This window comes from Convolutriloba macropyga, chromosome 7, assembly GCF_964194025.1.
Source record: "Convolutriloba macropyga chromosome 7, txConMacr16.3, whole genome shotgun sequence".
Taxonomy (NCBI): domain Eukaryota; kingdom Metazoa; phylum Xenacoelomorpha; order Acoela; family Convolutidae; genus Convolutriloba; species Convolutriloba macropyga.
Window position 1 is genome coordinate 68,217,768 of NC_134474.1, and position 25,957 is coordinate 68,243,724.

At 39.5% G+C, this 25,957-nt stretch overlaps 3 protein-coding genes across 6 annotated transcripts in view; all 3 read right to left on the minus strand.

The window, feature by feature from the left end:
* The window catches only part of LOC142343280 (cytochrome b-c1 complex subunit 7-like), a 38,216-nt gene extending 13,755 nt beyond the window's left edge, over nucleotides 1–24,461 (minus strand). The window contains exon 1 of the mRNA XM_075395075.1: nucleotides 24,432–24,461. The gene's annotated coding sequence lies outside the window, so the exon portion shown is untranslated. The remainder of the gene's footprint in view (nucleotides 1–24,431) is intronic.
* On the minus strand, nucleotides 2,487–24,854 carry LOC142343279 (uncharacterized). 4 transcript variants are annotated; one of them, XM_075395072.1, is made up of 2 exons: nucleotides 24,716–24,854; nucleotides 2,487–4,584 (listed from the first exon to the last, which is right to left on the minus strand). In XM_075395072.1, exons 1-2 carry the CDS (start codon nucleotides 24,720–24,722, stop codon nucleotides 2,603–2,605), a joined length of 1,989 nt encoding a protein of 662 aa, XP_075251187.1. In that variant the 5' UTR covers nucleotides 24,723–24,854; the 3' UTR covers nucleotides 2,487–2,602. The 4 variants fall into 4 exon arrangements, with proteins under 4 accessions (XP_075251187.1, XP_075251186.1, XP_075251185.1 ...); XM_075395071.1 differs by lacking the exon at nucleotides 24,716–24,854 and adding an exon at nucleotides 8,728–9,450; XM_075395070.1 differs by lacking the exon at nucleotides 24,716–24,854 and adding an exon at nucleotides 7,076–7,286.
* Nucleotides 24,808–25,876, minus strand: LOC142343120 (DNA/RNA-binding protein KIN17-like). Its single transcript, XM_075394807.1, has 2 exons — nucleotides 24,887–25,876; nucleotides 24,808–24,816 (listed from the first exon to the last, which is right to left on the minus strand). Exons 1-2 carry the CDS (start codon nucleotides 25,874–25,876, stop codon nucleotides 24,808–24,810), a joined length of 999 nt encoding a protein of 332 aa, XP_075250922.1.
* Nucleotides 25,877–25,957: the final 81 nt, after the last annotated feature.

Here is a 25,957-nt window from a genome sequence, read left to right on the forward strand (position 1 = left end):
TTGAGATCAAAAAACACCAACTTTTTGTCCGATTTTCTGAATTAATGAATACATTTTTAATCTGACTTTTTCCCAATTAACAAATGAAAATTTTTATCGATTTGAAAAACTAGTTTTCTGGCGTAATTACTTTGAAAAACATCGGAAAAAAAATTATATTACTACTGAGACTTCTTGATATCAAAACAAAACAATCTAAATTAATTGAAATTTTCTAACATTTGCACGCACATGCATTTCGCTGAAAACAAATACCAAAAGCACACAAAAAAGTTTAATGAAAAGAACAATAAAAACTTATTCTCCAATAGCATCTTTAATTTTTAACTTGAAAAATTCAATTTCTGCGATACCAAAATTATGGTTCACTTGTAATTGTTATTCTAATTTGTAAAAATTACAGTGCTCAATGAAAGCCTTCATGTTTCTGAATTATAGAACTATGATTTCATATAATGCCATCAGTCTGTTCAGTATCTTATCGGTTGTCGTTAGGCAATGAAAAACAAAATAGTCTGCAGTTAAACAGACCATAGTGAAAATTAAAAAAAAATTTTGAACAAGTTATTTGTTGGCAATTATTGAATATTAAAAAAGAGCTTTATTAAAGTAAATTCCAACGTTTTGAGGAAGCTACTTTTTGGTTGTTCTTAAAGAGGTTTTAGGTGATTTGAAACACATACTATGGACGCCTCAAGCTTATGTCATTTGAATTATATTTTTCTTCTGCAGATGTATTACTTATGTTTGCCTTACAATTGCTGATTGGTTAACGTTTTAATACTTGCATTAACAAAAAACGTAATAGGTAGGTTGTAGGTGATGCCCTTGCAAAAAGGAAAGACCATTTTTGAAAATCATTGATCTGCCGAAGTCTCCACTTGAATTTAAAAACTAAAGGTTGGCTTCTAAGGCCTACAAAATTCTGCAAAACTTCATTTTTCATTTGAAAGTTTCAAGTTTAAGATAAAAAATCAGCGTATTCATGAAAAAACTTTTAAAAACTTTAAGCTCAAAAATTTGTTGCATTTCTGCTTCCTATTTAACTTCGCATATAACTCTTTGTACAAAATTTCAAAAAGATTAAGATGTACAAAAAAATAAAAAAATTTTGTTAAGCTTGGACACCAGGAAATTTCTTATCGTGCAGTCGGAATAAGACGCAAGTAAAATACAAAATATATGCAGTGCAAATAATAAATATTCAATTTTAATTGAACCAATAAAAATTCTAGTGATTTTTCTCCGGTGAAGTAGTTTTCATTACTCCGATTGAATTGGCTGTAAAATGAAAACATAGCTTGCAGATTGCCGATAACTAGCCGCAAGAGCTGACGACGAAAAAAAGCAAGAGAAGGCCGATAATAGCCCCAGCTATTGCTTTGCGGCTATTAAAAATCATTGTGCATGCTCCTGAATTCAGTTTTTTTATCAGTTGAATTTAAATGCAGCTTGAAATAGTTAGTTATTTGAAAACCGTTAAGTGCTACAGATAAACCGGTTTCTACTTCAAAGAAGCAACAAAAAGACTCAATTTCAATCTCTGATTTTTTCCCTCTATATATAGAACAAAACCGACTAACGTCGGGCGAACTCCTCTCAAACGACCGGCGAGCGCTTGGCTTCGGCGAGCGGTTGGCTAAAAAGGCGTCAACCCTATTATATACTTGTATACTAATAGATTCAAGTGATATATTTCACAAGTCAAGTTGTTGACATTTATCACGATTGTAAAAACAAGCTTAATACAAGCAATATAAAACTAATTGCGATATTACAACCATCCAAAACAACCATAAAACTTATTGCGATATAACAATCCAAACGATAACCATTCAATTGAATTATTTAGGCTCCATAATGCAGAACATATCTTCATTATCTTTATTGCACTGGCTTTGAATGGCAGCAAAAAATTAGAGTATAATCCACTAACGTCGGGCAAATTGCTCTCAAACGACCGGCGAGCGTTTGGCTTCGTCAGTAGCTAGGCACGGTTTAGTGAGGCTAGCTTTAGCTTAATTGAAGGGGCGCAGCTTACTCTCTCTGTAAACCGCCCTTCGTACCATAAGTATAAGTCTCCAAAAAAGATTCTGTGAATGGCATACTTGAAAACTATAAAGCTGAAAGGCTCTAACATCAGTTTATGCCCGCTGGGCGCTACCTGTTTATCCCGTTTCCGAGGACGAAAAGTCAGAAGCGTCAGACGAAAAATTGGTTAAGCGAAAAATCGCATTAAAAAAGACCGACAGGACTACTATAATTGCTACAAACTTCGTTTGAGAGCAATTAAACAGAGTAATCAAAACTTTTCCAAAAAACTGCCTCTAGTAGCTTTACGATAATACTCGCATAAGTCTTCTTGTTGGATTTAGCAAATAAATTGTTAAGTTGGTTTGAAAACCGCACGACAATATGAAAAGGATGCTGTGTTTCAAAAGAAAATGAAGGCTTTCACTTGGCCACATCTCATAACTCCAAAACTATTTGTAGGAAACTAAAATTACAATTACTAGGAAAAAATGTATAGAAAATGACATTCGGCAGAAAACTCAAACTGAGGGCATCAAATAATTGTAAATTTAACACAGATATGTCAACTTTATGATTGGTGGTTAGAAACTGCAGGAGGACCTACGTCACTGCTGTCATCTAAACTATCATTCGACATCGCCTCTGACTTCACCAGGGAACTGAACTGCTGTTGTGGTCCATTTACTATCTCGTTAACTCGCTCGAAAACGCTATTAATTGACTCTGAAAAATCCATAAGCGGGCTGCTCAAACTATCCGACGAAGGCGGGGTAGGGTACATGAGGCTTTCGGTTTTAACAAAAGTTGGGGCTGGGGAGTTCAAATAACTGGACGGAAACCCGCCCATTGGTTGGTTGAATGGGCTAGCGGTGTAATTGTTAAAAGGCCTACTCGAATTAGCAAGCGTGGCTTCGCGTTTCATATTTTGCTGAGCAGCAATTAGAGTCAGATTTTTCACACTGTAAGTTGAAGGCAGACTGTCGATATCACGCTTCTTACACGCGTCGCATTTCTTGAAAAACAAGCAACTTCTAGCCGCTGATAGAATTGATCGTTGCTTTTGGTTTAAGCATTTCCCGAAATCAAGGTCATCAACAGCTGGGAACCATTTGAGAACCAGGACTGTCAAACTGTTGACGAAGTTCTCCGGAATCAGTTCAAGATTGTTCTTCACTCTTGAGCTCGTGTTCAAATGCATAGCTCTGAAGCTGCCGAAATGGAGGACAAACAAGGCTTGGACAAATATGGACGGGTATTTGTACTTGATAAAAAGTCGGTACATAAACTCCTCGTCAAGGTCAAACACGTCAACAGGAGGAACAGTGTCTATGATTTTGACTTTGTGAACACTGCAATCGGCATGTAAGTCCTCAATTCTGATCTGAACAGGAGCCTGGATATATTTAGGTCCGACAACTTCAGCTTGCAGGGATAGTTGATCAGGTGAAATTGTTGAGCTATTCGGACCGGCGGCGGTGGCTGCATTTGGCGTCGATGGCGCAAACACTGTCAAATTTTGATTTGGAGACTTTGCCATGTTTCCAGCTGGCGGTGCACTCGAAGGACCTGCGCTACCATTAATAGGTTTTGACTGTTCATTTGAGGCACCTTGATTCTGGGTGAGCGACAAAAACTGGGAAGCAAAATTTTGCGCCACGGCAGCGTTCGCGGTGATGTTCGAAGCCGGCGGAGCTACAGCTCCAATAGGACCTCGAGGAGCAATCTGATTGGGCATATTTTGTGGGTAAAATAAATTTGATCCGGGCAATTTAGTTGGGCCTGGAACCGCAAAACTGCTGAATTTGGGTGCTGATTGGCTCTTGACAACGAGAGGCTTCACAGGAGTTTGTTCAATGGGAGGTTTTGGCACTGTCTTTACAGATAAAGGTGGCGGTACTGCTATTGGTTGGAACGTATTTGATGCCGCACTCTCATTGGCTACTTTCGAAGCTACTAAGTCGATTTTCGATCTGGGCGACATGCTTGTCGCACTGTGCGTTAGTTCGGGGGGTTGATTGCCACCTCTGTTTGCGACACTGATCGCTTGAGTTGTTTGTCTCATTTCTGCCAAAAGTTTTCTGGATAAATTCTGGAACTGAAGGTCGACTTCAGCTTTGATCAGACATGACATGTTCAAAATGAGTTTTTGGGGGAGTTCTTGCAGGTACTGTTTGACGACAGCTAATTCGTCGGTTATACGTTCTAAACTTTCAAAGATAAACTCGTTATCGTCAAATGCTTTCGGCTGATTGTTGTTATTGAAAGGTTCTAATCTTGGCATTTTCGGAGCCTCGGTCGAGGCATGTCCATTCATATTGGCACTGATACCATTTCTAAACATGGTTGGTGAAATTTTACTGTTTGCCATTGGCTGGCTCATACATTCGGCTTTGCGTTTTTGAAACTGGCCGTTTGAAGATTGGGAGACTTCCGTCTTTTGATCCGTATTTGAGAGGTCGAGGACATTTCCGCTTTTACTCATATCTGATGATGACTCTGTAGTTGAAGTTAGGGAACTGTTAACGTCTGAGGAATCTGGGGAGATTTGATCTAAACAAAACAAAATATTTAAAGTAAATGTAGTAACCCATATCCAGTGGTAATGGATATCTGGTAAAGATTTGAGGCTGTTTGAGTAATGGATACTTTCTCCTTATAGTGAGCCAATCTCCCCCCCCCCCCCCCCCATCTTACATGGCACAGAACATATATGCCCCACTTAAAACGTATTCAACATTCAACTTTAAATAAATATAAGCCCCATAACCACATTATTGTATCTGGTGTTCATTACCTGCACTAGGGTAGTAGGGGAGGGGACGGGAGCATTAACCACCTCCCCCCCCCCCACCCCCCCCCCCCCCCCCCACCGTCGCAAAACGTATTGGAGGGACCATTGACGATAAAGATCACTAACAATTTTTGGGTGATAAAAACCGTAGCAGTTCGCCGAAAAAAGGAAACATTATAAACAATACTCACAAAATTTTGGAATTTAAAGTTTGCGCTGAAGTTAACGCTTTTCTTAATTTATTAAATTTTACACGCACGTGCAAATTGAGTTCGCATCATAAATTAATTTTAAAGGGTTAAAACAGTCCCGCTCATGTGCTTTTTCTGAGGTCTCTAACCCTCCGAATTTGGGCACTGATTGTCTAGGAACTGCCCCTGTGAATTATGCACATCAATGACTGATATTTTTCACATAAAACAGAATGGCAGTCGTAGTAATGGCTCAACTGCAAGTTAAAAAAGGTCAGATGTCTGCAGTGCCAGATTCTAGAATGCCAGTATTTCCACTTATACTGACCCAGATTTTAAAACATGCAAGTTTATGCTTCAAGCAACGTTACGCGGTTCTTGATGAATGGCAGATTTTTCAATGACTTCATCAGAGTCACGTAACGCAACCCTGTACTTATTAGGCTACAAATCATTATCAAGGTAAAATGAGATCATTCTCAACATAGTCTTACAAATGAAAAAGTCTTAGAAGTAAAATTTTTTCCTTTATTTCAATGCAGCGACTATATCTTTCCTGGGCACCAAATATATATCCGATACGGGATTTATTCCTGCCCCCCCCCCCCCCCCCCAGTGTTTTTTGTGACCCCAGTTAAAAATTATATATTATATAGCACGTTACGATGTAATAAAATAGCACGTGCGCCTGGGGGTGGAGGTTACGCTCACTAAGCTGGGGGGGGGGGGGGGGGGGGGACAGAATAGATCCCTCATACGCGACTACCTCAGTCAGCACTGAAACAAAACTTACCCCAAGAAACACAAAGCTTTCCGTTGGCTTCTCAACTAACAAGCAGAGATATATCAAAACAACAGATGACTATTTCAACTGATATTTCAAAAACTATCCATTCAACTCTCAATTCTTTAGATAGCTCTCTAAAACTGTGAGTTCTAACTTTCTCAAACTTAGATGGTTATGTTTGTTACACACGAGTAACATCAACAAACAATAACTACCAATAACTGAATCGATCTATAGCTGAACACAAAGCGATATATAGATGTATATAGCCTATACAAACGCATCATAGTTATTATTAATAATAAATATCTAGACAGATCTTGTACAATTAGACAATTATATGCATAATATACGAAAACAGGTACGGCTGGCTAAGATCTGATCTTACATCTTCAAATTATGATCGGCTGTTGTATGTGTAAAATCATATGGTATATAGCCAACTGTAACTTGTGTTTTGTTTGTACGACCGCCATTTCTTCAGATGTTTTCTCTTCTGTTTATTTTGATAAACAACACCGGATGTACACAAAACACACAACTGTGAGTGCTACATGCATTAGTTCACGTTATTTACACAAGTACAACCGAAGGTTTCTTGACAAAATGTTATCCGCAAAAAGTAAATGTCACGGCGGACAGTTTTTCACAGCCCTACAATGTGAGGAAAAACACAAATTTCGAAAACCTGGGCTAACAAATGCCTTTAATGTGGGCGAAATTATTACGTTAATGGTTTTCCTTATAACCAGCAATGAATAACTGGAGCAAAAACAAATTCGAAAACTTGGGTTTGTAATTACCCAACCTTTAGTGATTTGTAACCTACGAACAAAAAAGGGGACTGTCGTCTTTTCTCCTCAGTTTACTACGGCCATCCATAACTAATAATATGCAACTTTCATAACCGCATATAATAATTGTATAATTGCAATAGCTAATCACACCTTTTGCACGGCTACACTAACCATTATAAACGCCTAAAAAACCAGAAAAAAATGCAGTAGCTCATTCCTAGATGCCCGATGAAAAGGGAATCTTTGGGGTCAACCACCTCCCCCCCCCCCCCCCCCCAAAAAAAAAAAACAGAGCCTAGATATAAACCCCCCCCCCCGTATTGCAGTAGGTACCATAATAGGGGCTAAAATTACCTGCTCTTGCTCATATAAGGTAATAGTAAATCTTTGTTGAGGCGATGCTGGGGGGGGGGGGGGGGGGGGGTCAGCTGGGGCCAGGTCCCAAAAAAAACTTAGCTCAATATCACACACTAACTTTGCTCATCGTTAAAAAGAAGAAGTCTCCTACAAAGATGCTCTTCTAACTGTCTTGAGTGTCTCTTATAGTAATGCTTGAGTAAATTGCCTTTCGAATGCCTGCTGTACATTTTCTCTTGTTGCATAAACGACAAACAGCTGGAACACCTTGCCTGTAAATTCTAGGAAGTCTAAAGAGATCATGGTAATTAGCTCGACAGCTCATTATATCGTCTGAAAACACATTTTGCTTTATGACTATGACATTCTGAACACCTGGTATGCGTATGACTGATAGTCTGAGAAAAATTTGGTCAAATTTCATTCATGACAGTGTTCGGGGGGGGGGGGGGGGGGGGGGGTTCTTCGTCCGTTTTTTTCCGTTTTGAAATGAGTTACGTGAACCTATTGTGAAACTACTATTATATTAGTTGATGACACATAAGAACGAACAAGCTATTTAATAGACTTACATGCATTTATATAGTTAGTACACACACAAGCTGCTGTAAATATTGTGTTGAGCGTGTGTGGTTCATATGTGCGTGTCATCGTGTGTGCATGTTGGTGTGAGTGAGTATTCATATATGTGTGTGTGGTTGTGTGTGTATGTTTGTATGTGTGTTTTGAGTGTTTGTGTTTATGTGCATGTGTATGCATGTTTTGTGTGTGTCTGTTTTGTGTATGTGTGTACGTGTTCGTGTGTGCTAGTGTATGTGTGGGTATAAATGTGTGCGCGTTATTTTGTGTATGTGTGTACATATGTGTGTATGCGTAAGTGTCTATACATGTGTATCTGTTCATTTGTGAGTGTGCGTGAATCACCGAGTGTTTATGTGAGAGTAATAAGACGGATTTTGTTCTACAAACTCAAGACAAGTAAAACTTACTTCCTATTTGTAAATAAAAAAAGGGCTATGTTAGATCAAAAACTGACCTTCCGATGAATAAATAGATTGAATGAACAGACAATACATGACTCTCTTCGATTAATTCTTTCAACTCTGAATAGTTTATGACCCCCCCCCCCCCATCATTGTGTTACTACGGAGGTATGGGTCGCTATACTGCTCATTCCCCGCTATCCACTGCTGGGGGAGGGGGGTGGGCTCGAAATAAATTTTATGAAAACAATAATTACAAAATCATTGAATTTCGCTCTGGATAGGGAAAAAAAGACCAAGAAAAAAATTAGGGAAACCCATTATAATATAAACGAAGACTAGACATGCCGCGATTAAAAACAGTTTATATAATCACAATGTCCCACCCTTTCAACTACAATTTATTTCACCCCGATTTTAATTCATATATAATTGCTACAATTAGCTCCCAAAATCACGGATAATTTGGGTTAGGGAAAAGGGGCTATGGGGTGCAAAGTTTGCAAAGAGTTCAATGATGATATGAAAGTAGAAGTCAAAATATATGACGCACTACTAGTAGCAGAAAAAGAGTCTAGTTTTCCACCTCTTCTGGACAAAACGTGGACACAACTATGATAATATGATATTAAAAGTATGTGGGGCGGGGGGGGGGGGGGGGCTAAATACTGGGCCCAAAAATAGTACTTATAATCACATCTATCTTCCGGCAAACACTTCGAGGCCCGAAAAAGGTTTATAGGGACAAAGTTTGAAGATGGAACAATCATTTTATATTCCTACTAACCTTCCTGGTCGCTGTTCTCCATTGCACACATTCAACTTCTCTGTGAGATCAAATAACAAAAGATAAGAATCAAACTTTGTTTTCGTCAAAAATGTTTTCGCTATACAGTAATGACAACAATTCGTAATGTTAAAATAGCCGCAAAATAAGGCAATACTTGTTGTGTGTGTTACACAAAACACACATACACACACGCCGCGCACAAACACGTAACAATTCAACTAATAAGAGCAACACACACACGCATACACACTCCTACACATATATATATATACACACACACACACACTCTCTCTCTCTCTCTTTCTCTCTCATACACTAATATGCACACACACGCACGTATATCGTCTAATACGCAGCTCATACAAATATAGTCCCGCATACTAACACACATACAAAGCACACACACACATACGCACGTACAAAGCACACACCACACACACGCAAGAACGAACATATTCGCACACGTAAACTCACACACATACACAACCACACTTACGCATGCATATTCGTTCAATTGTGTTATTTCACATATATGCAAGCTAAATACCCTCCTCCCCTGAAAGAAGCACACATACGCAAACACACACATGCACAAACACACATCGGCGAGCGTGTGTGTGTTTGTGCGTACATAAGACAGCACACACACAAACTTCAATGCTCACACACTAAATAGTATAAATTTCTGTATTCATGTATTCATACACAAGATTTAAGCCCAGCCAATATAATTGGATGTACCAATTTCTTCACCTAATTGGTTCATCCGACAGGGTATTATCACAAACTAAGAGGGTGGGTGGATTTAAACCTCTAGCATTTTTCAAATCCATCTCAAACTAAACACAAGTCAACTCAGAGCAGTTTAACCCCCCTCCCTCTCCCCCCCCCCATGCTTCTGCAGCCAATGTCAGTAGGTTCTCTAAATTTCGGTACATGGCATAAAATCTTGAGCTTCTTCATCATTAAAAAGCTTGGGGGGAGGGATCAAGACACGGCAATACTTCGGAAGCCTTTCTTCTAAGCAGGGAATAAAAAATGAAGGGGCAGAAAATAGGGGGGGGGGGGGGGGGGGGGTAGTGGTGCGGAGGAGCAGGGTAAATCGATTTTCTTTTGAGGAGGGCGATTTTAAGTTTGCTCAGGCAATTAAAAAGAACATAACCGACTAACGTCGGGCGAATTGCTCTCTAACATAACCGACTAACGTCGGGCGAATTGCTCTCTATCGTCCGGATGGCTTTGGTAATAGCCAGCTACGGGCTTAGGGATGCAAGCATTAGGGGGGCGGGATGAGCGGAGTGGGGAACTCGGTGAGGGGGTTGGGGTCGAGATAGCCAGCTGAGCTTCAGGAGGGTGGATGGGCGGTAGTTGGGGGGGGGGGGGGGGATCAAGACACGGCAATACTTCGGAAGCCTTTCTTCTAAGCAGGGAATAAAAAATGAAGGGGCAGAAAATAGGGGGGTAGTGGTGCGGAGGAGCAGAGTAAATCGATTTTCTTTTGAGGAGGGCGATTTTAAGTTTGCTCAGGCAATAAAAAGAACATAACCGACTAACGTCGGGCGAATTGCTCTCTAACATACCCGACTAACGTCGGGCGAATTGCTCTCTAACGTCCGGATGGCTTTGGTAATGGCCAGCTACGGGCTTAGGGATGAAAGCATTAGGGGGGCGGGATGAGCTGAGTGGGGAACTCGGTGAGGGGGTTGGGGTCAAGATAGCCAGCTGAGCTTCAGGAGGGTGGATGGGGGGGCTTAAACAAAGCCAAAAAAAATCAGAAGTTTGACGCCACCACAAAACAGCTATTTGCAGCTGATCTTGCAATACCATTGCATATCGTCAAACAGGAAACTAGCAAATGACCAAAAACAACAAATGTTATACGTTGGGACCCGAGAAAGATATTAAGGAATTTACAAAAATGTATTTTTTTAAAAAAAATCCCTCCAAAAAACAAAATGCTACGCGACCTAACCATTGTTATCAGAAAATCCTTTATGTTTCTTCTGCTCAATACTGGACCTACCGAATACCCCGAAGAGACACGTTAGAACTCGGGGGAGGGATCTACAAAGGTAATTTCGGATGCCTTTCTTGACTAAGCAGGGTATAAAAAATGAAGGATGGTAACGGGGGCGTGTAGTTGCTAGTGGTACCGCGGAACGGGGAAATCGATATCTTTTAGGAAGGCAATTTTAAGTTTGCTCAGGCAATTAAAAAGAACATAACCGACTAACGTCGGGCGAATTGCTCTCAAACGTCCGGATGCTTCCGTTAGTAGCCAGCAGCGGGCATAGCGATACAAGCATATGGGGGCGGGGTGAGTGGAGTGAGGATATCATTGAGGGGGCTGGGGTCCAGATAGCCAGCTGAGCTTCAGGAGGGTTGATGGGGGTCGTGGGGGCATAAACAAAGCCAAAACATCGAATTCCAAAAAAAATTCACAAGTATGCCGCGACCATAAAACAGCTATTTGCAATTGATCTTGCAATACAATTGCATACACGATGGGACGCATGAACAAAGAAAAGGAACTTAAGGAAATCATAATAAATGTATTTTTTTTAAATTCCCTCCAAAAAATACGAAATGCAACGCGACCTAACAATTGTAATCAGAAAATCTTTTATGTTGCTTTTGCTCAATTCTGGAACCGCCCAACACCAGGAAGAGACACACTTTAAAACAATAAAAAGGCCGAAAAGAAAACTCGGGGAAAATGGAAATTTGTTGCATTTGTTTAATTAAAAACTGCAGTCTTCTAATAAGGTTCTCCTCTTAGAAAAAACATTTAACATAAAGAATAAATCAAACATAACCGACTATTGTTGGAACAGTTGCTCTCGAACGACTACTGGGAGTGAATTCTAATCTATTGCAGTCTGCTTCATTCGGGGGTTGTGGCTAGATTTTCAAAGCAAATGACTACAGTTCACTGCAAAAAGTCTAATGAAAAATGCGCCAAAATTGGTCTATTTTGGGTTTTAAATTTAAGTGTTTATAGTGGAATATAATATCCTCTAATGACGTCATCATATACCACTTTAAACGAAAACAAACACCTACTTGCGCTCAATTTTCAATAGACTTTGTAGTGAACTGCCACCACCTGAGTTTAGCTGCTGACACTTGTGAATGAAATATAGATTACGCCAAACGAAAAATCCAATTGCGTAAAAATCAATTAAAAAGACGTCAAGCCGTTCACCATAACGACTTCACATTTTGTTCGAGAGCCATTAAAATAAGTCACCGAGGAGAAAAAACCTATTGGGAAACAAATACCAAAAATTACAAAGGAAAATTATCAAAAAAAAATGGGTCTATATTTGATTAAACATACTCGTGGATGAGCGGAGTGGGGAACTCGGCGAGGGGGTTGGGGTCGAGATAGCCAGCTGAGCTTCAGGAGGGTGGATGGGGGGTAGTGGGGGATCAAGACACGGCAATACTTCGGAAGCCTTTCCTCTAAGCAGGGAATAAAAAATGAAGGGCCAGAAAATAGGGGGGTAGAGGTGCGGAGGAGCAGAGTAAATCGATTTTCTTTTGAGGGGGGCGATTTTAAGTTTGCTCAGGCAGTAAAAAGAACATAACCGACTAACGTCGGGCAAATTGCTCTCTATCATACCCGATTAACGTCGGGCGAATTGCTCTCTAACGTCCGGATGGCTTGGTAATGGCCAGCTACGGGCTTAGGGATGAAAGCATTAGGGGGGGCAGGATGAGCGGAGTGGGGAACTCGGTGAGGGGGTTGGGGTCGAGATAGCCAGCTGAGCTTCAGGAGGGTGCATGGGGGTAGTGGGGGGATCAATACACGGCAATACTTCGGAAGCCTTTCTTCTAAGCAGGGAACAAAAAATGAAGGGGCAGAAAATAGTGGGGTAGTGGTGCGGAAGAGCAGGGTAAATCGATTTTCTTTTGAGGGGGGCGATTTTAAGTTTGCTCAGGCAGTAAAAAGAACATAACCGACTAACGTCGGGCAAATTGCTCTCTATCATACCCGATTAACGTCGGGCGAATTGCTCTCTAACGTCCGGATGGCTTGGTAATGGCCAGCTACGGGCTTAGGGATGAAAGCATTAGGGGGGGCAGGATGAGCGGAGTGGGGAACTCGGTGAGGGGGTTGGGGTCGAGATAGCCAGCTGAGCTTCAGGAGGGTGCATGGGGGGTAGTGGGGGGATCAATACACGGCAATACTTCGGAAGCCTTTCTTCTAAGCAGGGAACAAAAAATGAAGGGGCAGAAAATAGGGGGGTAGTGGTGCGGAGGAGCAGGGTAAATCGATTTTCTTTTGAGGAGGGCGATTTTAAGTTTGCTCAGGCAATTAAAAAGAACATAACCAACTAACGTCGGTTATAGTGGAATATAATATCCCCTAATGACGTCATCATATACCACTTTAAACGAAAACAAACACCTACTTGCGCTCAATTTTCAATAGACTTTGTAGTGAACTGCCACCACCTGAGTTTAGCTGCTGACACTTGTGAATGAAATATAGATTACGCCAAACGAAAAATCCAATTGCGTAAAAATCAATTAAAAAGACGTCAAGCCGTTCACCATAATGACTTCACATTTTGTTCGAGAGCCATTAAAATAAGTCACCGAGGAGAAAAAACCTATTGGGAAACAAATACCAAAAATTACAAAGGAAAATTATCAAAAGAAAAATGGGTCTATATTTGATTAAACATACTCGTGGATGAGCGGAGTGGGGAACTCGGTGAGGGGGTTGGGGTCGAGATAGCCAGCTGAGCTTCAGGAGGGTGCATGGGGGGTAGTGGGGGGATCAATACACGGCAATACTTCGGAAGCCTTTCTTCTAAGCAGGGAACAAAAATTGAAGGGGCAGAAAATAGGGTGGTAGTGGTGCGGAGGAGCAGGGTAAATCGATTTTCTTTTGAGGAGGGCGATTTTAAGTTTGCTCAGGCAATTAAAAAGAACATAACCAACTAACGTCGGTTATAGTGGAATATAATATCCCCTAATGACGTCATCATATACCACTTTAAACGAAAACAAACACCTACTTGCGCTCAATTTTCAATAGACTTTGTAGTGAACTGCCACCACCTGAGTTTAGCTGCTGACACTTGTGAATGAAATATAGATTACGCCAAACGAAAAATCCAATTGCGTAAAAATCAATTAAAAAGACGTCAAGCCGTTCACCATAATGACTTCACATTTTGTTCGAGAGCCATTAAAATAAGTCACCGAGGAGAAAAAACCTATTGGGAAACAAATACCAAAAATTACAAAGGAAAATTATCAAAAGAAAAATGGGTCTATATTTGATTAAACATACTCGTGGATGAGCGGAGTGGGGAACTCGGTGAGGGGGTTGGGGTCGAGATAGCCAGCTGAGCTTCAGGAGAGTGGATGGGGGGTAGTGGGGGATCAAGACACGGCAATACTTCGGAAGCCTTTCTTCTAAGCAGGGAATAAAAAATGAAGGGCCAGAAAATAGGGGGGTAGAGGTGCGGAGGAGCAGAGTAAATCGATTTTCTTTTGAGGGGGGCGATTTTAAGTTTGCTCAGGCAGTAAAAAGAACATAACCGACTAACGTCGGGCAAATTGCTCTCTATCATACCCGATTAACGTCGGGCGAATTGCTCTCTAACGTCCGGATGGCTTGGAAATGGCCAGCTACGGGCTTAGGGATGAAAGCATTAGGGGGGGCAGGATGAGCGGAGTGGGGAACTCGGTGAGGGGGTTGGGGTCGAGATAGCCAGCTGAGCTTCAGGAGGGTGCATGGGGGGTAGTGGGGGGATCAATACACGGCAATACTTCGGAAGCCTTTCTTCTAAGCAGGGAACAAAAAATGAAGGGGCAGAAAATAGGGGGGTAGTGGTGCGGAGGAGCAGGGTAAATCGATTTTCTTTTGAGGAGGGCGATTTTAAGTTTGCTCAGGCAATTAAAAAGAACATAACCAACTAACGTCGGTTATAGTGGAATATAATATCCCCTAATGACGTCATCATATACCACTTTAAACGAAAACAAACACCTACTTGCGCTCAATTTTCAATAGACTTTGTAGTGAACTGCCACCACCTGAGTTTAGCTGCTGACACTTGTGAATGAAATATAGATTACGCCAAACGAAAAATCCAATTGCGTAAAAATCAATTAAAAAGACGTCAAGCCGTTCACCATAATGACTTCACATTTTGTTCGAGAGCCATTAAAATAAGTCACCGAGGAGAAAAAACCTATTGGGAAACAAATACCAAAAATTACAAAGGAAAATTATCAAAAGAAAAATGGGTCTATATTTGATTAAACATACTCGTGGATGAGCGGAGTGGGGAACTCGGTGAGGGGGTTGGGGTCGAGATAGCCAGCTGAGCTTCAGGAGGGTGCATGGGGGGTAGTGGGGGGATCAATACACGGCAATACTTCGGAAGCCTTTCTTCTAAGCAGGGAACAAAAATTGAAGGGGCAGAAAATAGGGTGGTAGTGGTGCGGAGGAGCAGGGTAAATCGATTTTCTTTTGAGGAGGGCGATTTTAAGTTTGCTCAGGCAATTAAAAAGAACATAACCAACTAACGTCGGTTATAGTGGAATATAATATCCCCTAATGACGTCATCATATACCACTTTAAACGAAAACAAACACCTACTTGCGCTCAATTTTCAATAGACTTTGTAGTGAACTGCCACCACCTGAGTTTAGCTGCTGACACTTGTGAATGAAATATAGATTACGCCAAACGAAAAATCCAATTGCGTAAAAATCAATTAAAAAGACGTCAAGCCGTTCACCATAATGACTTCACATTTTGTTCGAGAGCCATTAAAATAAGTCACCGAGGAGAAAAAACCTATTGGGAAACAAATACCAAAAATTACAAAGGAAAATTATCAAAAGAAAAATGGGTCTATATTTGATTAAACATACTCGTGGATGAGCGGAGTGGGGAACTCGGTGAGGGGGTTGGGGTCGAGATAGCCAGCTGAGCTTCAGGAGAGTGGATGGGGGGTAGTGGGGGATCAAGACACGGCAATACTTCGGAAGCCTTTCTTCTAAGCAGGGAATAAAAAATGAAGGGCCAGAAAATAGGGGGGTAGAGGTGCGGAGGAGCAGAGTAAATCGATTTTCTTTTGAGGGGGGCGATTTTAAGTTTGCTCAGGCAGTAAAAAGAACATAACCGACTAACGTCGGGCAAATTGCTCTCTATCATACCCGATTAACGTCGGGCGAATTGCTCTCTAACGTCCGGATGGCTTGGAAATGGCCAGCTACGGGCTTAGGGATGAAAGCATTAGGGGGGGCAGGATGAGCGGAGTGGGGAACTCGGTGAGGGGGTTGGGGTCGAGATAGCCAGCTGAGCTTCAGGAGGGTGCATGGGGGGTAGTGGGGGGATCAATACACGGCAATACTTCGGAAGCCTTTCTTCTAAGCAGGGAACAAAAAATGAAGGGGCAGAAAATAGGGAGGTAGTGGTGCGGAGGAGCAGGGTAAATCGATTTTCTTTTGAGGAGCGCGATTTGCAGTTTGCTCAGGCAATTAAGAAGAACATAACCGACTAACGTCGGTTATAGTGGAATATAATATCCCCTAATGACGTCATTATATACCACTTAAAACGAAAACAAACACCTACTTGCGCTCAATTTTCAATAGACTTTGTAGTGAACTGCCACCAACTGAGTTTAGCTGCTGACACTTGTGAATGAAATATAGATTACGCCAAACGAAAAATCCAATTGCGTAAAAATCAATTAAAAAGTCGTCAAGCCGTTCACCATAATGACTTCACATTTTGTTCGAGAGCCATTAACATAAGTCACCGAGGAGAAAAAACCTATTGGGAAACAAATACCAAAAATTACAAAGGAAAATTATCAAAAGAAAAATGGGTCTATATTTGATTAAACGTACTCGTGGATGAGCGGAGTGGGGAACTCGGTGAGGGGGTTGCGGTCGAGATAGCCAGCTGAGCTTCAGGAGGGTGGATGGGGGGTAGTGGGGGGATCAAGACACTGCAATACTTCGGAAGCCTTTCTTCTAAGCAGGGAATAAAAAATGAAGGGGCAGAAAATAGGGGGGTAGTGGTGCGGAGGAGCAGGGTAAATCGATTTTCTTTTGAGGAGGGCGATTTGAAGTTTGCTCAGGCAATTAAAAAGAACATAACCGACTAACGTCGGTTATAGTGGAATATAATATCCCCTAATGACGTCATTATATACCACTTAAAACGAAAACAAACACCTACTTGCGCTCAATTTTCAATAGACTTTGTAGTGAACTGCCACCACCTGAGTTTAGCTGCTGACACTTGTGAATGAAATATAGATTACGCCAAACGAAAAATCCAATTGCGTAAAAATCAATTAAAAAGTCGTCAAGCCGTTCACCATAATGACTTCACATTTTGTTCGAGAGCCATTAACATAAGTCACCGAGGAGAAAAAACCTATTGGGAAACTAATACCAAAAATTACAAAGGAAAAATATCAAAAGAAAAATGGGTCTATATTTGATTAAACGTACTCCACTTTTTAACCAAAAACGCGAAAAAAATAAACAACACAATCAAAAGTTCACCAAAACCAATAAAATAAAGAACTTAAATAGAGAAATGTCATAGAAAAAACTGATGATTATAAAAAGTGCTGAGAAAAATTTACACACAGCAAAATGACAAAAATTAGACTAAAATTGCATCAGAAGTCAAATAACTGCTTAAGATAGCCAATAAATGCATCTAAACATGCAGTTATTGGTTAATATCAATGAGAACACCCAGTTTGATTAAAATAAATATAGTCTGCCAGTTAAATAAATAGCTAAAACTAAAAACTACGAGAAAAGTCGTCAACACGTTTACCATAATGACTTCAAATTTTGTTCGAGAGCCATTAACATAAGTCACCGAGGAGAAAAAACCTATTGGGAAACAAATACCAAAAATTACAAAGGAAAATTATCAAAAGAAAAATGGGTCTATATTTGATTAAACGTACTCGTGGATGAGCGGAGTGGGGAACTCGGTGAGGGGGTTGCGGTCGAGATAGCCAGCTGAGCTTCAGGAGGGTGGATGGGGGGTAGTGGGGGGGATCAAGACACTGCAATACTTCGGAAGCCTTTCTTCTAAGCAGGGAATAAAAAATGAAGGGGCAGAAAATAGGGGGGTAGTGGTGCGGAGGAGCAGGGTAAATCGATTTTCTTTTGAGGAGGGCGATTTGAAGTTTGCTCAGGCAATTAAAAAGAACATAACCGACTAACGTCGGTTATAGTGGAATATAATATCCCCTAATGACGTCATTATATACCACTTAAAACGAAAACAAACACCTACTTGCGCTCAATTTTCAATAGACTTTGTAGTGAACTGCCACCACCTGAGTTTAGCTGCTGACACTTGTGAATGAAATATAGATTACGCCAAACGAAAAATCCAATTGCGTAAAAATCAATTAAAAAGTCGTCAAGCCGTTCACCATAATGACTTCACATTTTGTTCGAGAGCCATTAACATAAGTCACCGAGGAGAAAAAACCTATTGGGAAACTAATACCAAAAATTACAAAGGAAAAATATCAAAAGAAAAATGGGTCTATATTTGATTAAACGTACTCCACTTTTTAACCAAAAACGCGAAAAAAATAAACAACACAATCAAAAGTTCACCAAAACCAATAAAATAAAGAACTTAAATAAAGAAATGTCATAGAAAAAACTGATGATTATAAAAAGTGCTGAGAAAAATTTCAACACAGCAAAATGACAAAAATTAGATTAAAATTGCATCAGAAGTCAAATAATTGCTTAAGATAGCCAATAAATGCATCTAAACATGCAGTTATTGGTTAATATCAATGAGAACACCCAGTTTGATTAAAATAAATATCGTCTGCCAGTTAAATAAATAGCTAAAACTAAAAACTACGAGAAAAGTCGTCAACACGTTTACCATAATGACTTCAAATTTTGTTCGAGAGTCATTAACATAAGTCACCGAGGAAAAAAAACCTATTGCGAAACAAATACCAAAAATTACAAAGGAAAAATATCAAAAGAAAAAAGTCTATATTTGATTAAACGTACTCCACTTTTTAACCAAAAACGCGAAATTTTAAAACACAATCAAAAGTTTACCAAAACCAACAAGATAAATAACTTAAAGAAAGAAATGTCATAGATAAAACTGAAGATTACAAAAAGTGCTAAGAAAAAGTTCAGCACAGCAAAATGACAAAATAGATCAAAATTGCATCAGAAATCGAATAATCGAATAATTGCTTCAAATAGCCAAAAATGCAATAGCCAAAAATGCAAAAATATCAATGAGAACACCCAGTTTGAATAAAATAAATAGTCTACCAGTAAAAACAAATAGCTATAACTAAAAACTATGAGAAAGCGACGCAGGCAAATACAGCTTTTAATTGCTGCGCAAAACTTTCTACATCTACTTTTTTCACTCTTTCTCAGAATGATGTATCAAAACAGACACTTTCTTTTTTTCTCTTCCGTTATTTTTTTCAGCAGGTTGACCAAAAAACTTTTCACGCGCTGCATTGAATTTTAAATCCTGTTTTAGTGGCACAAATTTTTTTTTTAAAAATAGGAGATCAGCATCTCTTCTTCGAGTCGCAAAAATCAGGTCCTCACTACAGTCCACTCCTTTGGGTAATAAAAACGAGAGTGCTTAAATAATAGCCATTGAGAGGCTTACAGCGGCTATTAATGATTATGAACCGACTAACAAATTGCTCTCGAACGACAGGTGGGGCAATTTAATCTAAAGGGGCTGAAACCTGGCTTTTTTCACGGCATGAAAAACTCGCACGAGAAATGAAAACGACAAATTGTTCTAGAACAAACCAGTCAAGCAAAAATTTTACATAATAAACAAACAACTTTACAATAATTGCTTCAAACTTCGTTCGAACGCAATTAATAAGTTTCAATAAACTTATTCAACTTTGTTTCATTTAGATCACCACATTTTTTTCCAGCTGTAGAAATATGCAGTTTTCTGTGATGCTGATAGCTTCTCAGACGTCTTTCACCATTTTCTGCAATATTTGTTTCAAGCAATTTTCCTCATACGTTTTCGAAAAGGTACTAAAGAGGTGTCAACCCTATTATATACTTGTATACCAATAGATTCAAGTAATATTTTTCACAGGACAAGTTGTTGACATTCTTCACGATTGTAAACAAGTTTAAAACAAGCAATATAAAACTAATTGCGATATTACAACCATCCAAAACAACCATAAAACTTATTGCGAGATAACAATCCAAACGATAACCGTTCAATTGAATTATTTAAGCTCCATAATGCAAAACATATCTTCATTTTCTTTATTGCACTGGCTTTGAATGGCAGCAAAAAAATTAGAACATAACCCACTAACGTTGGGCAAATTGCTCTCAAACGACCGGCGAACTTGAAAACTATAAAGCTGAAAGGCTCTAAGATCACTTTATGCCCGCTGGGCGCTACCTGTTTATCCCGTTTTTGAGGACGAAAAGTCAAATGCGTCATACGAAAAATTGAAGCGAAAAATCGCATAAAAATGATCGACAGGACAATAATAATTGCAACAAACTTCGTTTGAGAGCAATTAAAAAAAACCTAAGCAGATAATTGGGAAGCCCAAAAATAACCCAGCGGGTAGATAAAAGTTTACTTCTCACATTAGGAGTCAATTCATATTTTCAGAACTCCAAAACTTAGCATGCCACACTTTATGAAGGCACTGCTACTCTTCGCAAATCTTTTATGTCTAGTAGTAGCAGTAGTAGTAAAAGACTTGAATTTACCAATTGTGGAATTTTATCAGTACAAAGAGAGGCCTGTACAGAAGGTAACTAATAAATTAATTAAAAAAAAACATTAACTAAAACAAATAGTGAGCTAAGCTCTGCAAATAGAACAGTGGCATTTTACTGACCAAGTGCAAGGTTGATTAAAATTGTACTTAGAGTCACGCAGTTTTTGAAAAATGTCTTTATAGGAGATTTTGAGTTGCTTGGTGGCTCAAGTAAATTGAAGACTTTAAAATCAATGAAATCACTGACACTTACAATTCGATAAAAAAATGATCTCCCTGTTAGGTTTCTCTTATAGCCAGACGAAGACATATGTTGAACAGTATCGCTGCGTAAACATCTTTGATTCTGCCTAATCGCAAAGTAATTGTCAAACTGAATGCAGCTTCTTCCACTTCTAATTGCTAAAAAGAAATCGAGATCGCGTTCAATCAAATGATAAGATATCGGAAGGGAGTTAGCGCGCCGCAATAGCAATAAGTAGTCCGTCCTACCAAAACACCATGAAAGACATTTCAGATGAAAATTCTCCATTAACCGAATATGAGACACATCTGGACTCCACATTTGTGATCCATACAGAAGCGTCGATAAAACGCGAGCATAACACAAGTTCAATTTGACTCTGCTTAGCAGATTGTATGGTGCATTGTGCCTCAAGTAGTTGAAATTGTTTCTCGCCCGAGATAATTTTGTGCGTATATGCAGATCCCATTTTAAATTTGACAAAACTTCAAGTCCAAGATCATATGTAGCGTCTACCTGTTTCAGTAAATGACCATCTAGAGATAGTGTACCAGAGCATTCCGGACAAAACAGATGAATGCACACATGCTGATACTGGAAAGCAAATTGAGATCGTTCTGACAGTTAACAAAAGCATTGTAACCTGATGACAAAACTTTTGTATCATCAGCAAAACAGTAACAAGTAGAATTTTCAGGTAATGATAGCATGTCATCTATATACAAGAGGAATAAAAACGGAACAAGATCGCTGCCTTGGGGTACACCACTTGTTATGTCAAGATTCGCTGACAAATGTCCATCTATTCGGACGCGCTAAGTTCGCCCAAATAAATACGATTTGAAAAGTTTTAGAAATTCGATCATCAAGTCCAAATGATGACAAATTCGTCAGTAAAATATTGAAGTTTACGCAGTCAAAGGCTTTGGAGAAGTCTAGATACACAACTACCTGTTCTATGTTGTCGTCAAAATTAGCGTAAAGTTCATCAAGATATACAAGTAATTGAGTAATAGTCGAATGACCGCTTCTGAATCCATGCTGCTTAGAGTTTAATTTATATCGTAATTTGGAGTACAAAAAATGGAAAATAATTCGTTCAAATAGTAAGGACAATCGCGGAAGGATGGAGATAGGCCTATAATTCTCAACTTTGTTCTTGGACTCCTTGTGTATTGGGGTTACAAACGCATATTTCCAAAATTCAGGCCACTCGCACGTTTCCAAAATGTGAGAGAATAACTGATGAACGTGAGCCGTTAAAAATTCAGCACTGTGAACTCCAAACAATATTTGGTACATCATCACAGGTCGCAAAGGATCCCGGTGGCATCTTTTTCATTTCCAAGCAAATTATTGTTGTTTCTATAACAATGTCGGAGAAAGATGTCGGAAATGCCGCAGTAGCGCTGAAACATTGCATCACCCGTATTCTTAAATACAGATTTAAAAAATAGGTTGGCTTTTTCGTCTACGGTTTCTCCTGAACAATCTTTCCAAAAAATTTTACTGGGTTAACTGGCCCTACCGGATAACTTCATTAGTTTGAAGGTGTCATTCACTGTAAAATATTAAAAGGAGGACAGAAGGGCAGCTTTATCAAGTTCAAAAAACTCATTGAGATCTTTTTCCAATTTCGCGGTGCAGCAAGAACTCGCATATCGCCCTCTAGTAGATTGTAATTTGTTAACATGGTGAACAGTCAAAGATAAGTAGTAAAATGACATGTTCCTCCGTTTCATGCTTTTTCGTTTTAAGCCATGGGCCAGGGCATAATCAAAATTTGACTTCCAGTAAGAGAAAAAAATTTCAACTTGTATGCCACATGCAGCAACTGATACAACTGAGTATTCAAAGACTTTTTATTAAAGTTGGTAACTGAATAGTCGGATGATATTGAAGCAGAAAAACTTCTCGGTGCATACTTTATGATGATGGGATTATGATCTGAGCACGAAGAATTGAGTATGACATAGTCCCTTAAATCAGAATAAGAAACGAAGACAGGATGAAGAATATTTCCTCGTTTATGGGTAGAGCTGCGAATAATTTGTTCCAGAAGAAGATCTTGAGATAAGTAGTCCAGGAAAAATTGTTCGTCTGAATGTATAGACTTATGAGCATCCCAGTTGGCATCAGGGAAATTAAACTCACCAAATATGAGCACTTGGAAATCATTAAGTTAATATTTGAAACTTAACTAAATGATTTGAAATCATTAAGGAAGATTTGAAAACTTCAAGCTCGTCAAAAACATTTTGTAACTCTTCTTGCACTCTGACCGCCGATAAATAAAATTTGGAACCCCTTGGAGGCAAATAAAACAGAAGAACTCCCAACGAAAAGTTTTGGGAAAACAGAACACAACTGATGAAGTAGTCTGAGATTTTTAAATCCGAAACCTTAATACTGCTGTAGAAAATGTCTTCAATAGCCAAAAGGAGCCCACCACGTTTTGCTTGTTTTCTATCTGTTCTTCCCAAAATTGAATAAGACAAACCACAAAATACAGCAGTATCGCAGACGGAGTCATCGGGCCACGTTTCAAAAATACCGATTACCGCAAGCATTTGTTGCAGAATCAGCCCACCGAGATTCAGGCTGCGCTCGCTCGTAAGAATACTTTGGACATTGAGAAGCAAGAAGTTTATCTCGTGTTCTTGGCAATATTTAGGACGCAAATTTAGTCACTTCGATTCAATAACGCGGCCAATTTTATACTGAAGTTATTGTCACTATTTTTGCGCCAACGTGCGTTTCTCAACAGATATTGGGCTTCAAGCTCGGATTTAGTCAAATCGGGGTCCACAAATATGTTTTGATATTTTGATGACACTCTCAACTTGATGAATTTCTTAAGAACTCTTTTCTCTTCATTGCATCTTTGAACTTGATTAACAAAAGCTGCCTTCCATTGCTTTTGTGTATTTTTCCAATTCGTTTTGTTTCGAAATCTTGATCAATAACCGACGAACCAATTTCACTGACTATTTCTTTTAGATGATCACGGTCATTAATTGCCTCAGAAGGACAAGAGCCCTTGACAACCAAGTTCAATTTCTTGTTATCTTGTTGAACTTGTTCGTAGCGTATTTCTCGTGCAATACAAGATCGAGCTTTGTTCTCTTGCCGTAGATTATCAACCAGCACACTTGCATAGTTCTTTGGTTCCTTTGGTATAGAAGCTGCGCAAAAAACATAAATCATTTGTAATGTCAAAGTTTTTCGGGACTATAACCTTGCTGACAACAGGGCATAAGTTGTTCCTGCAATTGATCTCTTTTTCCATGAGACTCTCCTTCGAATTTTGCGATCGCGTCGGCATATTCAAAACCTACGTCAATTGCCAATGCTACCACTGGCAATAGGGATCAAAAAGGACCAAGAGTATCCACTGCTACCAGTGGTTTAAAAAAAGATGAAAAAAGCGGAGAAGCACACACCTCTGAAGGAACAATAAATGTAATCAACTGAAGGAACAATAAACGCGTTTATTTTGATCTTCAATTTGATAAAGATTCGTGGAGTTGTTTTCTTCTGCCGGAATCTAAAATCCCTAATAAAGAGGGGCTACCCAGAGAATAACCCGGCCTCTGATATCATGTAATTGCAGATCTCGAGCTGAAACAGAATCAAATAGCCTCCCGGGTGCAGATGGGGACTATTTAATAAGTTTATCACAACAATTAGGCATGGTTTGTTGTGATAAACTGGTTTGTTGTGATAAATTTCAATGACATGGTTTGTGTAACGAAATTTTGCTATAGAATACGGAACCCTTTTTACCCTCTGATTTGCATAGCGTTTGAAGATATACTAATAACACATTTAAGTTTCAACAATTCGCATCTCTTTGACGTAATATTTTTCCATCACTCACTTAAAATTCGAAAAACTCATTTAGAAAACCCAAAGAATATACACGATCTGCTGGATTTCACTTACAAATCATTTATCAGCAAACTTGCAGACATTTTCATAGGGAACTTGTACTGTTGTGCCCTCAACACTTACAATCACCGCATAATCACTCTCTTTCAGGGCTTCTACAACACCTATCGCCCCTCTATGCGTTCCTTTGACAAATTTGACCGTTTTTCCTGGTACTGGAATTACTGTTTCAACGTGGATAACATCCAACTTTATCCTTGTCTCAGGCTCATTGATCAATTCGACCATTGCGACATAGTCTGTAACCATCTCACGAACTTTCGCCTTCTGTTTGTAATAGTTATCACCAAGTCTTTTAGTGATAATCTTCACAATTAGACCTTTCGACATCCATTTTTCATTATCTTCAGATTCTTTAACCGCTTCCTGCTCTTGCTTCATCTTCTTTGCGCGTAATCCTTCTTCCATCAATTCTTGCAGAGCAGTTTTTGGTTTACTTTTTAACTTGAAAGACTTCTTGGAATCCGATCTTGTATCAAGAGGGTTGTCGGAAACTACCAACTTTGAACTATCCGGCCCACTGGATGATGAAGGTTTGAGTTTTAAGGTAATTGTTTCTTCTTCGTTATCTCTTTTCAGTTCAGTAGCTTCACATTTACTGCCGGAACTAGAGCCATCTATCGCCATTTGGCGTTCAATAAATTGTCTGTTTCTTTCCTCGTCTGTGTAATCCATCTTTTCTTTTGCTTTTAGGGCTTCTTGTTTTCGGAGTGTTTCAGCATCCCGATCTATATACGAAATGAACCATCCTTTTGGTGTTTCGTCCACATGGCATAAACCTTCTCTCCCGAGCCATTTCGTGAAGGCAGTCAAGGTCACCCATTTGGTGGAGTTCATATGGATGTGTTCCTTAAATTGAATATATTCGTTGTACACTTGATTATTGTGCACTCGTTTCGTCCCAAATCTTCTCCGAAGAAGGTCCATAAAATCTGACAAAAACTCTTCCGAAAAAGCATCCAAGTATTTAGTGGGATCATCAGCAACCAGCATCATTTGACGCTGGTGACTTTCAGACATTAAATGGCATTTAAATCCATTTTCGTCTCTGCACTGCTTTTGACACATTTGACAATACCATCGTAGCTTCTGCAAACCTTTAGACTTGATTCGGTTAGCAATTGCCTTCGGCGTGAGGAAATCGTGCTTGGGCATATTTATATTTCAGGCGTTTAATCTGAAACGGCATTCCAATTTACATCTGCACATTCCTATTTTCAAAATTCTCAAACAAAA

Bases quoted from the DNA above. Each gene is read 5' to 3' on its own strand.
- LOC142343279 (XM_075395070.1), bottom strand. From the start codon at position 7,202: ATGCAACAAGAGAAAATGTACAGCAGGCATTCGAAAGGCAATTTACTC. The intron at 4,585-7,075 runs GTTAGTGTGTGA...TGTTTTGTTTAG, and splicing joins TCTTTTTAACGATGAGCAAA to ATCAAATCTCCCCAGATTCC.
- LOC142343120 (XM_075394807.1), bottom strand. From the start codon at position 25,876: ATGCCCAAGCACGATTTCCTCACGCCGAAGGCAATTGCTAACCGAATC.